The sequence below is a fragment of the Malus sylvestris genome, chromosome 2 (assembly GCF_916048215.2).
Source record: "Malus sylvestris chromosome 2, drMalSylv7.2, whole genome shotgun sequence".
NCBI lineage: Eukaryota > Viridiplantae > Streptophyta > Magnoliopsida > Rosales > Rosaceae > Malus > Malus sylvestris.
This window is the reverse complement of record NC_062261.1, coordinates 7,090,336-7,112,814: the sequence shown is the minus strand read 5'-3', so window position 1 is coordinate 7,112,814 and position 22,479 is coordinate 7,090,336. Positions and strand designations below refer to the sequence as shown.

At 38.4% G+C, this 22,479-nt stretch overlaps 2 protein-coding genes and 1 pseudogene across 25 annotated transcripts in view; all 3 read right to left on the bottom strand.

Annotated features, from left to right (window-relative positions):
- LOC126607462 (disease resistance protein RPV1-like) overlaps positions 1 to 14,587 on the bottom strand; it is a 147,080-nt gene extending 132,493 nt beyond the window's left edge. For 5 of the 20 annotated variants that reach the window (XM_050275204.1, XM_050275239.1, XM_050275221.1 and 2 more), the window contains exon 1: positions 14,021 to 14,562. In XM_050275204.1, coding sequence (XP_050131161.1) covers positions 14,021 to 14,517 — 497 coding nt within the window. In that variant the 5' untranslated portion in view covers positions 14,518 to 14,562. Of the gene's footprint in view, positions 1 to 4,773; positions 4,968 to 5,090; positions 5,388 to 5,526; positions 5,697 to 6,231; positions 6,632 to 14,020 lie in introns of those variants that run through there. The other 15 variants (XM_050275171.1, XM_050275187.1, XM_050275195.1 and 12 more) reach the window with 8 other exon arrangements.
- On the bottom strand, positions 258 to 22,027 carry LOC126607628 (3-oxoacyl-[acyl-carrier-protein] synthase II, chloroplastic-like). Of its 5 annotated transcripts, none has more exons than XM_050275324.1 (14): positions 21,190 to 22,026; positions 20,253 to 20,458; positions 19,972 to 20,175; positions 19,450 to 19,560; positions 19,088 to 19,183; positions 18,866 to 18,911; positions 18,691 to 18,770; positions 18,241 to 18,309; positions 17,866 to 17,950; positions 17,445 to 17,599; positions 17,282 to 17,362; positions 17,093 to 17,152; positions 16,827 to 16,994; positions 258 to 698 (listed from the first exon to the last, which is right to left on the bottom strand). In XM_050275324.1, the coding sequence occupies exons 1-13, from the start codon at positions 21,569 to 21,571 to the stop codon at positions 16,878 to 16,880; spliced, it is 1,692 nt and encodes a 563-aa protein (XP_050131281.1). In that variant the 5' UTR covers positions 21,572 to 22,026; the 3' UTR covers positions 258 to 698; positions 16,827 to 16,877. The 5 variants fall into 5 exon arrangements, with proteins under 5 accessions (XP_050131281.1, XP_050131272.1, XP_050131264.1 ...); XM_050275315.1 differs by lacking the exon at positions 258 to 698 and adding an exon at positions 16,189 to 16,571; XM_050275307.1 differs by lacking the exon at positions 258 to 698 and adding an exon at positions 16,189 to 16,568.
- LOC126607657 (disease resistance protein TAO1-like) lies at positions 3,385 to 4,767 on the bottom strand (annotated as a pseudogene).
- Positions 22,028 to 22,479: the final 452 nt, after the last annotated feature.

Sequence of the window (22,479 nt, the reverse complement as noted above, 5' to 3'; positions counted from 1 at the left end):
GTCGTGAAGAAGAGATCATTCCTGTTGGAGCTCTTGGTCCGTGTTTTTGGGTCTCCGTCCCTTAACAGCAGCAGGGCACAACTATTTGACCTGGCCGTTTTACTTTTACCTGGTTTGACTGGCTTGAGGATGATGAAGGTTTGATCCAGAAGAAGGCATACAATGTTCTTTCAATCATTCTCAGGGCATGCAAAAAGTTTACATATGCCTTAATTATTGGTTATAAGTTGTTTGTTTTACGGCTAATCGCGTAGTACAACAAGAGATGGTCACAGGCATCACTCATATAATCTTCTGGAATATACATGTTTTCATCACTCTGTATTGGTAGGGATTCAGAAAACATATAGTCATGCAACTGCAAACTAAATTTCATTACAATTATCTCACCAGCCAACTAATTGTACAAGAAAACCAAAATCAAACAAGGCAACTATTGCCTTAGCAGCGGTTCAAAGACTGGCATATAAAAGGAACAAACGCTACCGTGGCTATGGAAGGGAATTTTTCTAACAATAACAAGCAAAAGTATTTCTTGTTAACCATTGGGTGAGCTCTTAATATTTTCTCCTTGGGGGCCACCTCGATAGTCTTCTCGAGCGATTCAGTTTTCATAGCCGCAATCCATCTGACCATAGAGAAGATCAAATACAAAGGAGACTTCTTGGGCGCTTACTTCAATGTGGATTCAGTCTCATCTGCAGATAACTAGTTCTGCTTAATTTGCAAGCAAAATAAATGAAAGAAATATCATTCATTTCATTGTTGAAAGGTGAGATTTAACTCTCAGACAGTCGCAATACAGTAGAATTATGTTTCGGACTACTATTTTTCATAAGAAATCCCGGCACTTTGCCTGATTTGTTTACATATCACAATTCCTTCCAAGTTCTAATAAAAAGGTGGTTGTACGCAAACATACCTTCAGTACGATTGCAGCAAAGGTTGGAGTAGCACAGTAGATCTGTGTTTCTACTTGTATGGGGCAAACCAGACCGATGAGTTGTGGCCACCGAACCCAAATGAGTTAGACAATGCCACTTTAAGGTCCAGTCTCTCTTTCTTTGGACCCACTTGTAGTTTTGTATCCTGCATTCATGTGCTGACAGAATTAGAGGATTCCAAATACACTTTCATTGGACATTATACACCAGAAATGGGTGCCAAGGGACCACATGACAACATACCACACCCTCATCTGGATTTTCCAGATTGATAATTGGATGTTTCGACCGAGTTCTTATCGCCTACCCAAAAAGAGATAACATGTCAAGAACTACACTTCAAGACAAACAAAGAAGAATTGTGTTTGGTCTTACACATAAGGTCTGAAAATAGTACAGTTTTTCCAGTTCGAAAACATCACGTAAGTTACCTGTACTGCTGCAACAGCTTCTACTGCACCAGATGCTCCCAGTAGGTGACCAATCATGGATTTTGTAGAGTTCACTCTCAACTGTAAAACGTAAAGATCTCATCGAACATGGAAATACAGGAATTAAGAAAATAGATAATGCATGTTATGTATTGTTGTTACATCAGGATTCTTGCCAAAACAATGAATGAGAGCATTATACTGCTTGAGATCTCCCGCCAGTGTGGATGTAGCATGTGCATTAATGTAATTAACATCTTCCCTAGACACCCCAGACTGTTCTAAAGCCTTTTCAATGCACAGAATAACCCCGGCCCCTGTTTCCAACAGAAACAAGTTGACTTTCTTGCTTCCATAGCTCAACATAAAGAATGCGAGAGAAACGCAGGAGTGAGATTTCCAAAGATAAAGCATATTACCATCAGGGTGTGACTCAGTCATGTGAGAAGCATCACATGTGAAGCTTCCACCAAGGAATTCTTCATAAATAGTTGCACCTCTTTTCTGTATTAAAAAATAATCGATGAATTAAATGCTCTATTAGTATTTATACAAAAACACCATATTTCATAGTAAGATAGAAATGAATGATTAGAAAATGTGTTTGTGAGATTATTGGGGTAGCAGCAAGTTCAAGAAACGTAACAGAAAGCCTGATACGGATTAACTTGAGTGAACCACAGGATACAGAATGTCCCTACAGACTTCGTACCTACAACCTTACAGATGATGTGATCCTACACAGAAAGAAAAAAAGGATATCCAGACAGACACCCAAATGCCATCGCCAAGGTCATAGATTTATAAAAAAACCTTAGCATGTTCTAACTATGTAAGTCATCACGATCCTGTCCAATAACCAAAAACAAGATTTCGTTAAAAACACCACCTATGTAAGTCTACATGTAAGTAAGAAACAATGATTACAGTTTCAAACTCTCTCTTTCGTAATGCAGTAACTTTGCACTTGTTTAACGTTTCTAAAATTAAGAAACTCAAATCTCAAGCTCAATAGCTATGGATTACGAGTCATCATTTCAATAAAGCTGACATTGTGACAACCAATATATACATGCCTTTTGATGATTTTTACCATTCTTGTTCTTAACAATATTTACAAAAGTTTCATCATATAACCAATCACAAGGGAAATAAAAGAATAAATGAATCTAGCAGAGTGCTTGGTCAAGATTATGCAACATCAGTTTCACAATTTCAGTAGTTCTGCAAGATCAATTTCAAAATTTTTAGCATATTTTCAAGATTAGTTTCAAACTTCTAAGAAGAGGTGGAGAGAGAGAGATACTGGTTCGAAGGAGAAGCAAGAGAGAGAGAGAAATGGACCAAGAAGAAAAAAAGAGGACAGAAAATAAAACAGTACAAATAAAAAGAAAGACGTTGAATAAAATTATAAATGCAAGAACAATTAAAAAACATCCATGACATTGCATGTCGCATGAATAATTTTTATCTCTCTCAAACAAATAAAAAACTAAGTTTCTCTACAAATATATAGTCCTATCTAAGTTAGTGGACTGAATTGATTTCAACTTTCAGTTGATTTCTAGATGACTTTATCATGTAGAAACGACTTTCAATGGATTTGATTAGCTTTATGGTATTTCTGTTTTTATTCATGATATTGAGAAAAGCAAGTGTAAGTGATAGAATGGAACATACTAGTCTTGATTTGAAGTTGTTATTAGTAGATTTCGTTACAGAAGCTAGTTGTTATTAATAAGAGTTTTAATCGTTACTAATTTTTTTGGTTATGAAGAGTGGTTGTGACTAAATATGCTTACTAAGTCATTATAAGGGTTGAAACAAATGATTGCTATATCGAGAAAACTGAAGGGCAAACACAAGATAATAGAATAAGGAGAAGTTACCAATCGAGTTCTCGGTTTTCATTTTTCAAAAAAAATATAAACTAAAAACTGAAATGGTAATCGAACAGTCCCTTATTTTAAAGATTAGGATTAGGGAAGTGCAAATGAATATGTACGTACCCAAACTCTTAATAAATCAGAAACTGTCGATCATCTGAAGTGGACGGTTGCTCTTGCTCCTCCTCCTCCTCCTCCTCAATATCAATAGGAACATTGAGATCAATCTGCTGGCTCCGAAGAGAAGTGAAGCAGTTCGTTTTGGTTGCGCAATAGGCGATGCACCCCGCAGCTTTTAATGCGTGTGGCTTTGTGGAATAGAAATATAACTTGACAAATATCTCCCTGCTGCTCGTGCTCCTCTAAATCCACTAACTTGCTCCTCACATGAGTTGCCTTCATGTCATTGTCAAACCATACGTAAGGTTCAAACTTGACTATTCCGTTGATGAGAATACAAGTATAAAGAAAATGAAAAGTCGGTGGTTCAAAAACGAAGGATAGAGCCAATCCTAATAATGTCTCCCCCACTTGTAAATTTAGAGGAATTTCAAAACAAAATTCACTGCCACCAACAAACTCTTCATATTCTGGTGGAAGTTCAAGTGTTGTTGGATGATTAGAGGTAAAGCTGAACCACTTTGGAACTTCATTGCCTGGAAGAACAACTTGAAATTCAGAGCGTCGGAGAGATTCCTGCAATAGTAGATATATATAGTTAACTTACAAACAATCGTTATCTGATCTCTCTCTGAAGTATATATCAACAAATTTTTTTTTCATTTCAAGAGAAATTAAGGAGAAGAGAGAGGAACCTGATGATTCAACAAATTGTTTTCCAACTTTGCCATCTCATCACCACTTAATCTAAAGCAATTAGTCAAGATCAGAAACTCAAACATAGGGGGCAGTTCTGGAATTTTCTCCAACGATCTGCAATCACTTAGATCTAACAAACGTAGTTTTGGTGGTAGGACTTGTGGAATTTTCTCCAATGATTTGCAATCACTCAATCTAAGTGACTCCAAGTTGACAAATTTGGTAATGCAATCCGGAAGACTAACAAAATTGTTACTCGACAGATCAAGTCTTTTTAATGTGAACCAGCAATTAAGAGATACAAGGAAATCACTTTCTGATAAATTGCATCCGTTAAGATAAAGCTTCCGTAGCACTGGAAGCGTTAATGTAATAGAATTGTTATCTGAAGTATCTAAGTAAGTTGAAAACAACTGTGATTTGGTACTGCAGGTTGAAACTTCATCAAACTTGACCTTATTCCCAAAAGTTAGGAGGTGGAGATTTTGCAACTCACAACCATTTGCTGCAAAACTCCCGAGCCCAGTAAGATAAGCAATTGATGAAGGCAGTTGTCTTATGCCACTTTTTTCTATATGCAAAGATAATAGGGATTCCATCTTGCCCTCCTCTATTTCTGGGAAACTCTCGAGCCTTGTGCAACCCTTGAGAGAAAGCCATCGAAGGGATCCCAATCCAAGTCTTGTTGCAAACCTCTTAAGTTTAGGGCATCCACTAAGATTCAATTCAACAAGTTTATCAAGGAATCCAACAGAATCATCAACTTCAACCAAATTTTTACAATTCCTTAGATTCAAGTACTTTATGTTTGGGCTTCCAGATAAATCGGGAATTTTTTCCAAGAATTCGCAACCTCTTAAATTCATGAATGTAAGCTTTGCCAAGTTCTGTGAAACAAAAACCAAAATTCACATGTTCAAAAAGAATATAATGACACACTTGAGGTTTTTTTTTTTGGAAATAATATATGTTTAAATAAATAATGATTCAAAATACTTTATAGTATATACCTTGAATTCCTTCAATTGTCTTATGCCACTGTATGACACATCAAACCTAACGAGATGTCTTGGATGATAATTGGACGGCAAATTGAACACAATCATATGCTTTTGATGAATATCGGATTGTCCACCCAATTCAACCCACCTCAAATCGTTGGGCAGATAATCAACGAGTCCAGAAAAGCGTGCATTAAGATTTATAAAAATTTCAAGATTTACCATATGCAAAAAGCTTTTTGCATTCAAGGGTATCACATCTGTTTTGGGCAACTTCACCACAATGCCTTTAATTTTCCATGTTCCCTGAGATGGAAAAAAAATGAAATATTATTAACAAACCATGTCGTTTAATTAACAAACAAAACACAAGGTCTATTTTAAATTTCTGTATTTTCTTTTCAAGATCATGCAAATCAAATGTATGAGCATATATTCTACTTACCCGATTTTCGGTTAGAACATCGTACACATCTTCATGAAACCACAATCTGCTACGTTTCCCTGGGTCAGTGGGAGATTCTTCGTAAACTATATGCTTACCCATTTTTTCTAGCAAGCCATGCATCAAAATCTGATTATCTTCAATAGTTATGATGGCATTCTCAACGAGTACTTCTATACAATCTTGAGGTACATTGAGCTTCGAACTTCTTAATATTTGTAACACGTAGTCTTTATCTGCGCCCTTGAAGAAGCATGCAATGTCTAGGAAAATTTGTTGCAGGACATTATCCCACGCATCATAAGTTTTTCGAAGTGTTCTTTGAATACCTCTATAAGGTTCTCCTTCATAAGAATCATAACTATCTAATATATCTTGCCAGCGATCGATACTTTTATTACGCAGATGAGAACCTATAAGATTAAGAGCTAATGGAAGACCTTCAGCATAGGCTATTGCACGTCGTGCTAGTTCGAAATACTTGTCTGGAGGCTCATTTCTTCCGAAGGCATTCAAACTCAAAAGCTCGAGAGCCTTGTCGTCTTGTAATTTTTGGACCTTGTATATCAACTGAACTTCATAAGATTCCAGCAATCCTCTATCTTTTGTGGTTATGATCACTCTACTACCCTCTCCGAACCAATCAACTTCAACCAGGTTGTTTAACTGCTCCATTTCATCCACATCATCAAGAATTAAGAGAACCTTCTTCTGCCTCAACAGTTTCTTTATAAGACTGATTCCTTCATGAACATCGACAACATTCAACTCTGTACCGCACAAAATTTTAGAAAGAAGAGTCTTTTGTAGTTGGATTACACCTTCACGTGATGTCGATATTTCTCTGACATCTGCCAGGAAACAACTACCTTGAAACATATGAGCAATTGCATTATAAACGGCTTTTGCAATTGTTGTCTTGCCTATTCCAGATGTCCCCCATATCCCAACCACACGACTATTTCCTCCGACACCTAGAAGCTCTTTCACCTCTTGTACGCACAATTGTATTCCAACTAAATGTTTGGCCACATTCAAATATGTGCGTTGTAGTACTTCGACTAAGATCTTCTTAACAATCTTATTGATAAGGGTAGCTTCAGAGCTAGCAATCAAAAACAAATCACACAATCAATTAGTACATTTTTTTTTTGCTGTATCTCAGAGAAATGTGGAAGAGAGTGTAAAAACTAATAGACAGGAATATTAAACATATTAATGAAAAGTACAGAATATTTTTCTCTGCTTATCGCTCGCTAGAGATTTAAAGAGTAAAAATGAATCACAATAAATTGACACTAGCCTCCATGCACGTGCGTGAGTGCGTGCAAAAGACATTTTTTTAATTACGACGTGCTATGTTCGACTTACACGTTTTAAATGTATATATATATGTGCGTGTGTGTGTGTGTAAATTGACAAAAGGAAAGTTAAATATTTAAAGTAAATGAATAATCTTAGATCATGCTACAAAAAACCTCTCATAAACCAATTAAAGCAGCTGAATTTACATTAAGAATAGAGAAAATAATATTTAATAAACAATTGATTGAATCACATTATTGCTAGCTCATTGTGAGGCTAAGCTCACCCCCTCCCCCTTAGTGTAGATAATATCGTTTGTTAAAAAAAATCATTTAACAACTAATTTAATCACATTATTATCCGCGTGCGAAAGACTTTTTTTATAACCGGCATTACACGCCTCTTAAGATATTTTGAACGTGTTTAAAATAGAGAAAATAATATTTAATAAACTTATTGCTAGCCCATTGTGAGGCTAAACCCACATCCCTCCCCCTTAGTATATATAATATCGTTTGTTACAAAAAAAAACAATCATTTGACAACTAATTTAATCACATTATTATCCGTGTGTGAATGAACTTTTTTATAACCGGCATTACACGTTTCTTAAGAAGTTTTGAACATGTTTAGAAATAGATAAATTGAATCAAATTATTGTTAGCCTATTGTGATGTACTAATTAAAAAAAAACCACAAAATAATTTAATTATTAAAAAATACTATTAAAATGACAAAAATTCCCCTACCTTATTTGATGCATTATTTTGGGATGCCTTTGAAGTTTTTTGTTTTGGGGGCATTTTTGTTGAAGTTTGGTGACACCAAAACACTATTCACATTTTATATATTATAGATTATTGTAGGCTTACTTTTTAAGTTCATTTTGGAGGGCTTTGGTTCTGTGTCCCACTATTTTTTTGTTTCAAATAAGGTTTATATTCTTTTTTTATTTTATTTTTTTATTGTAATATTCTTCTGTTTCAAGAGGGGATAAGATTTTTGTCCTTGGTTTTTTTTTTTTTTTGGTATTTATTTTTCCTTGCATTTGAGGGGTGAAGATTATGTTCCTAAGAGTAACTGTTTTATTTTGATAAAAATAAAAGTCTCTCGTACCACCAAGATTTTCCAAAAAAACAAAAATTACATTCTTGTTGTAAACATTCCTAGAAAAAGTGTGATTGTGTAAATCCTAGATTAGATTTCATTCTAGTTATCATTTCCTATTACAACTTGTATTACTTAGAGGAGCAGGAATATCTTCTCTCCCTTTACTACTATAAATAAAGGCACAATGTAGGAGGGATAACAACACATATCCCTACAATTCTACAAACACACATCTCTCTCCTCTCTCTCTGCCGCCGGCCCTAGTCTCCATGTCAGATAAAAATAGACTACAACAAGTTATCAGCACACTCCTACCGCTGGGCTTAGGAATCTGACGTTGGAGATTTTTTTTCTGCATCAAACCAGTTCATCCATATCATCACGCAATCAGATTCTTTCCAAACAACGGTTTTTAACTCGATATTTTGCAAGCCCTGATAGCATGAACATTCACCATGATGCATGACCCAACTTTACGTTTAACGTATTTTAGATTCTACATAAATTGTGTATGCTTCATAACCAAAATTGCTACAATTATGTGAATTTGATATTTGTCATGAATTGAATCTTACATATGTACATGCATTGAAACTATTATTTGCATATGCACCAACGTAAATATGTGATTCATTAGAATTATACATGCATATAATATAATTGCATTAAATATTTTTTTTTGCGATTTGGGAATTAGGTTTCTAAGTTGAACCCGTGCACTTGCACCATGCAAGCCGCAAGCCATCAGGCCCGCAACCTGCGATAGCCCAACCCAAAACCACAACTGGAGTTTCTGCTCCTCGTCCAAACCCGTGACCCCCATTGGAAACCTGACGCCTATGGCGTCCCAAACCCAGAAAATCTGACATGGTGTCGTGATATTCAATCCAATCTCACTGAAATTCCTGAAGAATTTCATCTAATTTGTATGAAATTTCAGTTTAAATTTCATTAGGTTTTCCACAATTTCGATTCGAAATCCACTATGGTTTTTCACACCCGCAAGCATTGGACACCAAGGTGCGTTTGAAGCACCTTGTCCTAACCTTGGAAACGTCGCCTGCAGCGACGCCGTCGACTAACTCCGGCCTTCTTCCTCCGCCACGCACACCCAGCGCCGCTAGGTTTGTTTTGTCCTGTAACCCGAGCCCTAATGGCCTCCTGTCCCTCGGCCTGTATCAGCGCCTTTGGGCTTGCTGATGCTTTGAGATGTCACGGCCCAGCCCGTGCACAAAGAAAAAAAACAATTTTTTTTGTCCTCTGGGCTCGCCTGCTACGGTCCAGACTGAAAGAAAAAGAAAAAATATTGTTGTTTTTTGGGCCAGCCTGAAGCGGTCCGCGAAAAAAAAAAAAATTGGCTGCTTAACGCAGCCCAGTCCACCCCGTAGGCCTGCAGCCTACACTCGAGACCCTCCCCAGTCCAATTTTTGGACCTAGGTCTCACGGACCAAATTTTTCAAGCCACCCGTGGCTTCATATTTTCTTTTGGACCGAAAATTTATTCTTGGCCTATATTTTTAGGCCCCGAGATTTTATTATTTAATATTTTTCAATAATATGGGTTTTTATATTTTCACCCACATTTTAATGACCCCGAAGACCAAATAACTTAATTCAATTATAATTATACAATATTTTTGCATATATCTGTTGCATATTTGTTTGCATATATATTTGTGTTTGCCTGCAGGAATATATGAACCTGAAGTTCATAATTACTTTGAAACCCGAAGTTTCTTATAAACATGCCTTGTTTGAAAACCTGAAGTTTTCACTTAAACATACCACGCTGAAACCCACGTAGAAAACGGAGTTGAATTTCTGTGCGTAACTTCCTATGAATATGGCCAGAAGCGAATTCTAGAGAAGATGGAGCGTAACCCGAGTGGTCTGTATACTGCGACCATACGCCCCATAAAATGCCACTATGTGGCCGGCCCTACCACAGAGACCGCGCACGAAATTACACTTTGGCATGATCGTTTGGGACATCCTGGACGAATAGCGATGCGCCGTATCCTCAAAATTTCACACGGGCATCCACTAACCCGAAACTTAGGTTCGATCCATGAAATTGCATGTCAAACATGTTCTATGGGAAAGGGAAAGCTTATTACTAAGCCTTCTTATGACAAGATTCGTTCGAATCCTCCCATTTTTCTACAACGGATTCAGGGGGACATTTATGGACCGATTCAACCTCCCTGCGGACCATTTAGATATTTTATGGTTTTGGTTGACGCTTCTACACGTTGGTCACACGTGTGCTTGTTGTCCACAAGGAACGCTGCATTCTCCAAAATGTTGGCTCAGGTTATCAAGCTCAGGGCTCACCACCCTGATTATCCGATCAAATCTATTCGATTGGATAATGCTGGAGAATTCACTTCTAAAACTTTTGATGACTATTGCATGTCGGTTGGGGTTGAAGTTGAACATTATGTACCCCATGTTCACACCCAGAACGGCCTGGCAGAGGCTTTCATTAAGCGTTTACAAATGATTGCTCGATCGTTAGTCATACGTACCAAGCTCCCGATCGTTGCTTGGGGCCATGCAATATTGCACGCAGCAAAGTTGGTCCGCCTGAGGCCTGTTGCGACACAACCATTTAGTGCCCTTCAGTTTGTCACCGGATGCGAACCCGACATATCGCATCTGCGCGTTTTTGGTTGTGCGGTCTATGTGCCAATCTCGCCGCCCTTACGTACAAAAATTGGGCCTCAGCGAAGGATGGGAATCTATGTCGGATATGATTCTCCTTCGATTATTCGTTACTTAGAACCTTTGACAGACGATCTGTTTACCGCTCGTTTTGAGGATTGTCACTTCTATGAGACAGTCTTCCCGTTGTTAGGGGGAGATAAGAACGTCAACGTTCCTAATGAACGACGCGAATTATCGTGGACGACTCCCACTTTGTCTCATTTAGATCCCCGCACCGCTCAGTCTGAAGCTGAAGTGCAGCGCATATTAGATCTCCAGAACATAGCTCAGAGCATGCCAGATGCTTTCACCGATCTAGCGCGCGTGACAAGATCACATATTCCAGCTGCGAATACGCCTGCAAAGATAGATGTACCAAATGTACGACGGACTACCCTCCTGGAAGCTCGGGACGCCAATTTTGGTGATCCACGTACATTAGCGGCTAGCCAATCCTCTGCCCCTACACAAAAGCGTGGCAGACCCCTTGGTTCAAAGGATTCACACCCCTGGAAGAGGAAAACCACGGCACAAGGTCTCGAATAGCCTACCGTGAATCCGACTATCGCTTACTTATTTTACCCAACTCATGAGGAAATTCTAGATTATGGAAGCGTCCTTGAAGAGACGAATCCTCCTCCCGAGAATCGTGAGATTTCGGTCTATTATGCTAGCTTAGATGATGTGTGGCGTAGAAATGAGATGATTTTCGACGATGTATTAGCATTTGCAGTAGCTACTGAGATCATGTTGAGCAATGACATTGAACTGCGTTCCGTTGATGAATGTCGACGTAGAGCTGATTGGTCAAACTGGAAACAAGCAATCCAAGTCGAACTTGATTCACTTGCGAAACGTAAGGTGTTTGGACCTGTAGTTCCTACTCCTCCACATGTGAAGCCCGTTGGCTACAAGTGGGTTTTCGTTCGGAAGCGTAATGAAAAGAACGAAATTGTGCGTTACAAAGCTCGTCTTGTAGCACAAGGTTTCTCACAACGCCCCGGGATTGACTATGACGAAACTTACTCACCCGTTATGGATGTGATTATTTTTCGATACCTTATCAGTTTGGTAGTTTTCGAAAAACTAGATATGCAGCTGATGGACGTAGTAATCACGTATCTCTATGGGGATCTTGATACGGAAATTTATATGAAAGTTCCCGAAGGACTTACATTGACTGGTTCAAATATTTCCAAACCCCGGAACACGCTCTCAATTCGGCTGAGGCGTTCACTATACGGTTTGAAACAATCCGGAAGAATGTGGTATAACCGTCTGAGTGAGTATTTGACTAGTCAGGGATATGTGAACAACAAACTATGCCCTTGTGTGTTCATTAAGAAGTCACATTCCGGATTTGAGATTGTTGCAGTATATGTCGATGACATGAATCTCATCGGAACTCCTGAAGAGCTCGCGAGAACTGCTTCGCACCTGAAGTCAGAATTTGAGATGAAAGATCTAGGTAAGACTCGATACTATCTCGGTCTCGAGATAGAGCATTGTTCGGATGGAATCTTAGTACATCAATCGAACTACACCCAGAAGGTGCTGCGTCGTTTTAATGAGGATAAAGCGAAGTCTTCGAGTACTCCTATGGTCGTTCGTACGCTAGATGCAAAACGAGATCCCTTCCGTCCGAATGAGGATGATGAAGAGATTCTGGAACCTGAAGTTCCTTATCTAAGTGTGATAGGCGCTTTATTGTACTTAACTCAATACACTAAACCAGACATCTCCTTCGCTGTTAATCTTTTGGCAAGATACAACAATACACCAACACGCAGACATTGGACTGGCATGAAAGACATCTTCTGTTACCTTAAGGGTACTACGGATTTGGGCTTATTTTATCCCTACGAATCCTCGAGTGATGCTGCACCTTATGCTCATCGGGTTGATTCTCGCCTTGTTGGTTATGCCGACGCTGGATACTTATCTGATCCGCACAAGGCGCGTTCTCAAACGGGTTATGTCTTTACCGTTGGAGGCGCCGCAATATCTTGGAGGTCAACTAAACAGACCTTAGTTGCCACTTCGTCTAACCATGCTGAAATTCTCGCCTTACATGAAGCAACTCGGGAATGCTTTTGGTTGAGAGCAGTAATGGGCCATATTCGAAGCTCCTGTGATCTTCATCCCGCCGTTAATGCCCTGACGATGATTTTTGAAGACAACGCAGCTTGCATCGAACAGCTCAAGAAGGGTTACATCAAAGGAGACAACACCAAGCATATTGCGCCGAAGTTCTTCTTTACACATCAACAACAAGAGCATCAGAAGATTGAAGTCACGCAAATCCGATCACAAGAAAATCTGGCCGACCTCTTCACCAAATCACTACCGAATGCGACGTTTCAGAAGCTTGTTAATGGAATTGGTATGCGTAAACTTTCTGAGTTGTAACTTTGCTATTTCTCTTTGGAATTATGTCAAGCTCAGGGAGAGTATCTTCTGGATACTTGCTTGATCTTAATGTACTCTTTTTCCCTACGATTAGGAGCATTTTTCCCACTGGATTTTAGCTACCTAACTAGGTTTTAACGAGGCACCCACCTTGGGCTGGTCATATCCCTGATGACGTCCTGTAGACGTTTCTTTTGACTTTGCATTTCTCACGCATTTTTCCTTAGACTATGGATTTTGTCCCTACTCGGGTTTTTGCCATAGCCTTAGGGTTTTTTAGTGAGACTTACTACTTATGCAAGTTCCTACCTTATTGAGAATAAGCGTTGTTCCTTGGAATCAATGCCGACGAGTCGACTTCCTCAACTTCTGCATGATGTTGAATCTACCTTAAGTATTTGCACACTCAATGGGGAGTGTTGTAAACATTCCTAGAATAAGTGTGATTGTGTAAATCCTAGATTAGATTTCATTCTAGTTATCCTTTCATATTATAACTTGTATTACTTGGAGGAGAAGGAATATCTTCTCTCCCTTTACTACTATAAATAAAGGCACAATGTAGGAGGGATAACAACACATACATTCCCCTACAATTCTACAAACACACATCTCTCTCCTCTCTCTCTGCCGCCGGCCCTAGTCTCTCTGTCAGATAAAAATAGACTACAACAATTATTTTTTTTTTCTTCCAGAAAAACGATAATCTTAGTAGGTTAAATTGTTAATGGTTATGGGAAGAGAGATCGGTGTGGATCTTTCTTGCCCTAATATCAAATCTAACTAACGTTATCGTTCAACTCCTATATTTGTATTCAAAAGAAAAAGCATGTGCCGCTTGCTATGGATCTAAATAGCAAAACCGAAATACGCAGCTAAATTGACATTTGTACCATGAAATACAGGAATCAAGAAAATTAACCATACAAATATACAATACTAGAAGGAGCACAAATAAACTTACTCTTCTTTCTTGAGAGGATATCCTGACAAATTTGCTGCTTCTTTAACAGCACTCCTCCATGCGAGGATCTTCTTCTTGTTGTCCTTGAATTTGCACTCAAGTTCTGTAAACGCTTCACCGAAACTACCCGTGTGATTTCGTACATGGGACGGATCCACCTTGTAAAAAACTGGCCAAACTATTTGCTGCCTTGACTTTCTACATTCGAGGATATGAACGAGCTCGTCCAAGCACCATCTTGAGGATACGTATTTTTCAGACAATACGATGATCGAAATTCTCGACTCTTCAATTGCTTGGAGAAGAGCCGGTGATATTTCTTCTCCTTTTGTAAGATGGCAATCAATAAAAGTGTTGATTCCATTACGGACCAAGGCATGGTATAAATGATCTGTAAAATTGGTTCGTGTATCCTCACCTCTAAAACTCAAAAACACATCATATATCCATGAAGGAGTACTGCTGAAGGAAGAAGAAGAGACAAGTTGATTGGCCATGGGAGAATTAAAGCCAGATACACCAAAGAAAATAGCCTCAACAAGAATTGGAATATGCAGTACCGTATGGACAATGGACTCTCTCTTGATATATGTATCAGTCCTCATACTTTTCTTCCTACCAGTAGAGTAGTTTCCTACCTACTACCTTCGAATGTGGTCAAGTTGAAGGAACGGAAGTTTCGTCGCAACTTCATTTTAAAGGGGATTTCTATCCGGCATTAATTAAGAGCTGGGGATTGACTAGAAAAAATGTATATTCTAGAAACTAGCAAACTTTTACTTAATTAATTAAGGGCGTGTTTACGTGTCCGTGGATAAATCAAAATGGGCAGTACACGAAAAATAGAATCGGATTCCTGATTTTCGAAGAATTGTATTCTTGAGGTGGGAGGTGTCATTTGAATTCCGGGAGACATGTGGAATCCGGAATACAACTTTTCTACCTATTATGACCCCACCTAATTCATAAACTCCAATCTGCCACTTAAATCAACAAGTCCACATCTCTCCAGCGCCAGTTCTTCTATGGTTGTGGTGTCGTGGTCGTGTGGGGATGGAGGAGCGAGAGAGAGACGGAGCCGCAGGAAATGGTAATGAAGGATGCGCAGAAAATAAAATGTAGGGGAGGGAGGGAGGGAGAGGTGGTGGTGATGGCGGTGCCGGCTGGGGAGCACCAACGAAGGATACTGGGAGAAGAGGAAAAGACAGTGGAGGTTTGAAAAAGTCGAAAATTTGGGCTGCTTGGGAAGTTACCGGGGGGGGGGGGGGGGGGGGGGGGGTGGTATAAAAAAATTAGGTTTAAAAAGGTCAAAAAGGGTTAAAAGTTTAGTTTTTGAAGAGACAGAAATTTCAATTCTTTAAGGGTTAATGATGTTATGAAAATTAAATTTTATTAATTATCACATAAATAACTCATTTAGACCAAGGGCAGTTTAGTAATCAAACGGTTTCGATTCTATTCAAAAGTGAATTAATAAACAATTTATATGGAATTGACATCATTCATACTCCGTTTTCCAACAGTTTAGTAAACATTTTTCATAGAAATCTATTTCTAATTCCTCATCAATCAAATTCCTCGTCAATTCAATTCCACCCATTTTGATTACGGATTAGTAAACGAAAGCTGGTTGAAGACGAAGCACATGCTTGAACCATATGCATATTGGCCGCTTGATAGGAAGTTGATGAGCCGTAGACCAGAGCACAGGGTGGCCGCAAGAAAGGGAAAGCGAGCGCGGTGAAGACGACGAAGAAGCTCGAAAGGCAGAATGCCTCGGCTATCCTCTCCCCTAAAGACTTGGAAGTCTAAAACGCGGGTCCAGAAGAAAAGGGCCAGCAAGAAGAAAGCTAGGTGAAGAACCTCCCACTTCTATCAACACATTCAAGGGGAATATATAACACAAGGGGCCTTTGATTTTTAGTAGTAATGGATGGCAAATAAGGAAAGGAACGTGTAGATTAGAATAGAATATCGCTTGCCCAAAATAAAAAAGTGGAGAGACATAATAAAGACAGGTCCCAAGTATATTATCAACCGAACTGAATAACGGACTATTTAGACCTACAGTTTCAACGCAAATCTGTACCAAAGGGGATTTCTGTTTCCCTGACTCTGAGTCATCTTTGAAAATTAAAGTTTGGAAAGAAGATACAAGTAGGTCGGAATTCGAAGAACGTAAAGTCATGCAACAGCAGACTAAATTTCATTACAATTATCTGATCAGCCAACTAATTGTACAAGAAAACCAAAATCAAACAAGGCAACTATTGCCTTGGCGGCGATTCAACGACTGGCACATAAAAGGAACAAACGCCACTGTGGCTATGGAAGGGAATTTTTCTTACAATAACGAGCAAAAGTATTTCTTGTTAACCATTGGGTGAGCTCTTAATATTTTCTACTTAGGGGCCACCTCAACAGTCTTCTCGAGCGATTCAGTTTTCGTGGCCGCAATCCATCCGACCATAGTGAAGATCAAATACAAAGGAGACTTCTTGGGTGCTTACTTCAATGTGGATTCAGTCTTATCTGCAGATAACTAGTTCTGCTTAATTTGCAAGCAAAATAAACGAAAGAAAGATCATTGATTTCATTGTTGAAGAAATATGTGACAGTGCTCGTAACTGTTCTACCATGTTGATTTCAAGTTGAAAGATATTAACTCTCAGACAGAGTCGCAATACTGCAGAATTATGTTTCGTACTACTATTTTTCATAAGAAATCCCGACACTTTGATTGATTTGTTTACATATTGCAGTTCTTTCTTATTTCTAATAAAAAGGTGGCAGTATGCAAACATACCTTCAGTACGATTGCAGCAAAGGTTGGAGTAGCACACTTAGATCTGTGTTTCTACTTGTATGGGGCAAACAAGATCGATGAGTTGTGGCCACCGAACCCAAATGAGTTGGACAATGCCACCTTAACGTCCAGTCTCTCTTTCTTTGGACCCACTAGTAGTTTTGTATCCTGCATTCACATGCTGACAGAGTTAGAGGATTCCAAATACACTTTCATTGGACATTATATACCAGAAAAGGGTTACAAGGGAACGGAAGACAACGTACCATGCCCTCATCTGGGTTTTCCAGATTAATATTTGGATGTATCCACCCAGTTCTTATTGCCTACCCAAAAAGAAGATTACATGTCAAGAACTACACTTCAAGCCAAACAAACAAGAATTGTATTTGGTCTAACATATATGGTCTAAAAATAGTACAGTTTTTCCAAGTCAAAAACATCACGTAAGTTACCTGTACTGCTGCAACAGCTTCTACAGCACCAGATGCTCCCAGTAGGTGACCAATCATGGATTTTGTAGAGTTCACTCTCAACTGTAAAACGTAAAGATCTCATCGAACATAGAAATACAGGAATTAAGAAAACCAGGTAACGCATCCTATGTATTGTTGTTACCTCAGGATTCTGGCCAAAACAATGAATGAGAGCATTATACTCCTTGAGATCTCCGGCCGGTGTGGATGTAGCATGTGCATTAATGTAATTAACATCTTCCCTAGACACCCCAGACTGTTCTAAAGCCTTTTCAATGCAGAGAATAACCCCAGCCCCTATTTCCAAGGACATTAATAAAATAATTCAAATTCCAGAACTTGATGTAATTCATTGAAACAAAGTGCAAGGCGAATAAAATTATTCACACAAAAAACATGCTATAACGACATTATTCATACAAATATTTCCACATAATGTTCTTTCATAATGAACCTCAACTAGATCAACAGAAACAAGTTGCCAAAAACTTTCTTGGTTCCACAGCTCAACAAAAGAATGCGAGAAGCGTAGGAGTGAGATTTCCCAAGATAACGCATATTACCATCAGGGTGTGGCTCAGTCATGTGGTAAGCATCACATGCGAAGCTTCCACCAAGGAATTCTGCATAAATAGCTGCACCTCTTTTCTGTAATAAAAAAAACCGATGAATTAAATCCTCTTTTCTGTAAGATAGAAATGAATGATTAGAAAATATGTTTGTGAGACTATAGGGGAAGCAGCAAGTTCAAGAAACATAACAGAAAGCATGATACGGATTAACTTGAGGGAACCACAGGATACAGAATGTCCCTACAGACTTTGCACCTACAACCTTACAGATGATGTGATCTTAATCATCCTACACAGAAGTAAGAAAAAATGATATCCAGACAGACACCCAAGTGCCATTGCCAAGGTCAAAGATTTAGAAAATACCTTAGCATGTTCTAACTCTTCTAGAAGCAAAACGCCAGCTCCTTCCCCCATAACAAAGCCATCACGATTCTGTCCAATAACCAAAAACAAGATTTCGTTAAAAACAACACCTAGGTAAGTCTACATGTAAGTAAGAAACAATTATTACAGTTTCAAACTTTCTTGCGAATGCAGTAACTTTGCACTTGTTTAACATTTCTAAAATTAAGAAACTCAAAGCTCAAGCTCAATAGATATGACTAGGTTTGGTTATAAATTACAACACATCATTTCAAAAGAGCTGACTAGATTCCAACACAAATTTACGATGTGACAACCAATATATGACATGCCTTTCGAAGATTTTTACCATTCTTGTTCTTAACAATATTTACAAAATTTTCATCATATAACCAATCACAGTGGAAATAAAAGAACAGATGAATCAAGCATTGTTATTGGCCACATTACACTATCCCAAGGGCGTGATGCTTTGGTCGGATCATTGTTTCTTTGTGACAGTGCTCTGCATGCCACAAAGCCTCCCAATCCTGCAGTGATAGCATAAGAATAAGATTATTATATTATTATACGTGCAACTCAGAGGAAACTAAGAAATCAAATATGCAAAGAATGGGAGCGATACCAATAGGTATCATCACTGAATCTGAACCACCACAAAGCATAAGGTCCTGCATAATAGTTTAAAGAAAATTGTAAATCATTTATTATAATACACTCAAAGATCGTTCATCAGTATACCATTATTTTCAATTTTGCATCGAAACTACCACTAAATTACTTCACGTTGTAGGAAAATATTTTGCATCTAAACTCTACCACTTAATATGATTAGCAGAATACTTACTGCTTCACCTCTAATAATATGATTAGCCGAACTCAAAATACAGAAGTTGCTTGTAGCACAAGCAGTAGAAATTGAATAATTTGGGCCCATCCAACCCTGCAAGTGAAGAGTAAATATCAGTTAAATGGACAAGTACAAAATCTCAGCGGCCATCACAAACTGTAAGAGTATGCATCAAATATACACACACACACACACACATATATATATACGTAGATATATATACATACGTCTACACATACATATATATACATACATATATATATGCATAGATACATATATATATATATATCTGCATACATACATGTTATATATACATATACATATACATATATCTAGATATTGATATATTATAATCTCACCAGATCCATTGCCAGCATGGCAGAACCCATATTTGTGGTTGCGAAAGGTACACAGAAAGGGTTCATCTTCTTATAGGATACCCGTAAAGCTTCAATTGCATCATTGAAGATCTGTTCAATATCAAAACACAAAATGGATTTATCAAACATGACTGAAGTGATGGAAAACACATCAGATCTTGTCCCAAAAGCAGATTTTGTGGATCATTGTGAGACTATCTGGCTTGGAATTTAATTTTTGTGAGCTGCGTTTACAAGATGTTACTACAGGAGAGAGATACTTATACACTGTCTTAAATTAACAAGTAAAGAACATAAACAAGTCCACTTCTAAAATCAAAGAAACTAGTTTTCGTGCATCTCCACCAAAAATGACATTTGGAAGATGTGACATAACATTACAAACTCTAAACCATGCTTACTAAAAACATCAAATTGAAGACAAACCAGTAGAAAGATCTTTCAATGTACCGGTACCGCAAAAAGTGTACATAATATTAAGGCACAGAACACTGGGGTTACCTTCATGCCACCCATTGCTGAGCCAATCAAAACCCCACATTTTGCTTTGTCTAACGTCTCCATGACTTCTTCTGTGATTCCAGCATCTGCCAAGGCTTTTTTTCCAGCAGTAAGCAAATAAAGCATGAACTTATCCATTCTTCTAGAAAACTTTGGTGCTACCCATCCGTCCGTTGAGAAAGACTTGATCTCACCACCAATCCTCTAAAGAAAATAAAGAGAAGTAAGAACATAGTACAGGGAAAACAACAATCTGAAGCGAGGTTTAGTAAATTAATCACCGTTGGAAACTGGGTACAATCAAAAGCTTCTATCTCACTAATGCCACTAACTCCCTCAAGCAAATTATTGTAGAAGACATCAGAATCATGTCCGAGTGGGGTCACCACACTCATTCCTGTCACAACCACCCGCCTCTGCCTTGTTAAAGGTTTCTTCTGTTTTGTTAGTTCTTCAGTAGGTTGCACAGCTACAGCCATGGTTTCCCCTATATTTCCACCAATAACAATGACATATAACAAACGTTGTGCATGTCAAACAATATGTGTACTAACTTACTAATACATCAACTGAAAAAAAAAAAAACAAAGTTATTGTCTTCAATTGTTTATCAGGCAATGGAATATCATTCTAGAGCGGAGATATCCATACATTCACGCATAGGTAAACGGAAACCATCTTTCCTGGTCCAAGATATAGAACCTATTCACGAACAAGATATTCTATTCCTTATTCTATGTAAATTAAAGTTCCTGGCTAGTATAATCATGAATCACTCAACAGTTGTGAATCGAAGATGCTCTGCATCAATAAATCCAACTCGAATACTTTACTATTAAAACCATTGTTTCTTTTTGGGCACCTCTATAGAAAAGAAGACAACACAGCATAGAAAACCTTTTTCTCTCTTTCCAACAACCTTTGGCATACCAATATAACCAACTTCAAGTAAATCATACTGGAAAGCAATAATAAAGCAAAATTCCAAAATATATAATTGAAAAAACCCAAAAAAAAAAGCAATCAATTAAGCCCAAAAAACACACTCACACACAAAATACATGAATTGATAGCTTCCCAGATTCTAAATCAGCATTTTTTTAAAAAGAAAAACAACAAGAACACAATCAGCATGTTCTGATGCACTTTAAACAAACAATCAAAAGATCAATCATTTAACTTTGAACATGTCAAAAACAATCAGAAAAACACAATTACCAGAATATGCGGCTCCATTAAAACACCTCTGCCTTCGATTGGAAGCCCCAGATTTGGATCCAAACAGTGACGAGAGCCCACTGCATCCCAAAGAAGATAAACCCTTTGAGCTGTAGTACTCATCGCACGGCTCGAAAGCCAAGCAGGAGCTCATGAGGCCCTGAATGCTGGATCCACTGAACGCAGAAATCAGACCCTTCTGAAATTCGCCACTAAAGCTACTGCATTTGGACGGCAGCCTCCCTCTTCCGGCGCATTTCGGCCGCCTCCGTGAGGAGCTGAGCATAGATGCCCTGGGGGAGCAGTCCCTGTCGCACGTGACCGACATGCAAGCAGCCACCAGCCACGTGCAGAGCGGAGATGCAACAGAGGAGGCAGCCATGAAGGACGACGACGACGACAACCCAGATGCTCAAATCGGAAAATACCAAAAACCCAATTGAGATAAATCGATTTGGAGCAACCCCAGAAATGAAAAGCTCGCAGCAATGGCAATCTGCCCCCGTATTGGGAAGAGAGAGAAGAGGCAGAGAGTTAAAGGGTATTTGATGGATATGGAAGAGAGAGAAATGGTTGTTTGGTGGAGGAGGTGGTGAAGAAGTCGAAGAGAATCGGTGGTGGAAGCATTCGATCTTGTGGGTCACTGTGTGGGTGTTTGAAACGGTTGGAGACGAGACGCCAAGTACTGGGCACCTGAGTCGTCCTCAGAATAACAACGACAAGTGCTCTCTCTCCTCTCTCTCTCTCTCTCCCCTCTCTCACTGAGTCACTGTGCTTTGAGGAAAGAGAGGCATCGATACAGACTCGAATACATATATCGTTTCGCAAACTACAAAGATCTCTGACCAGAAAATTCGGTACATTTATAAATTTAATTTCATAAAGCAATAGATTAAATATATATTTTTAAAGAAAAACTAATGAAAATAACTTGAAAATTTTGAGTTTTAATGATAAGAACAAAATAAAGGGTAAAATAAATAGTACCAGGTTTGACTTTTTAATGGAAAAATATGATTTTTCGTTAAAATGAACAGTACGTTGCACTTTGCGTTAAAACTCCCTATTTTTAATTAGTGTGACTGACTGACTGCCTTTGTATTGATAAATAATAGGTCATGGTCAGTATTGTAAATAGCAGCCAGCCCTCCTAGAAATTAAAATTAAAGTTCTTGTTTCATGGTTTGTAATTTGGATTTGGATCGCATCTATTTATCGTATATTCTGCGGTCAAAAATTATCTAAATTTTTTTATCTAAAATTAAACACCAAACAAAAGCTAATCGTACC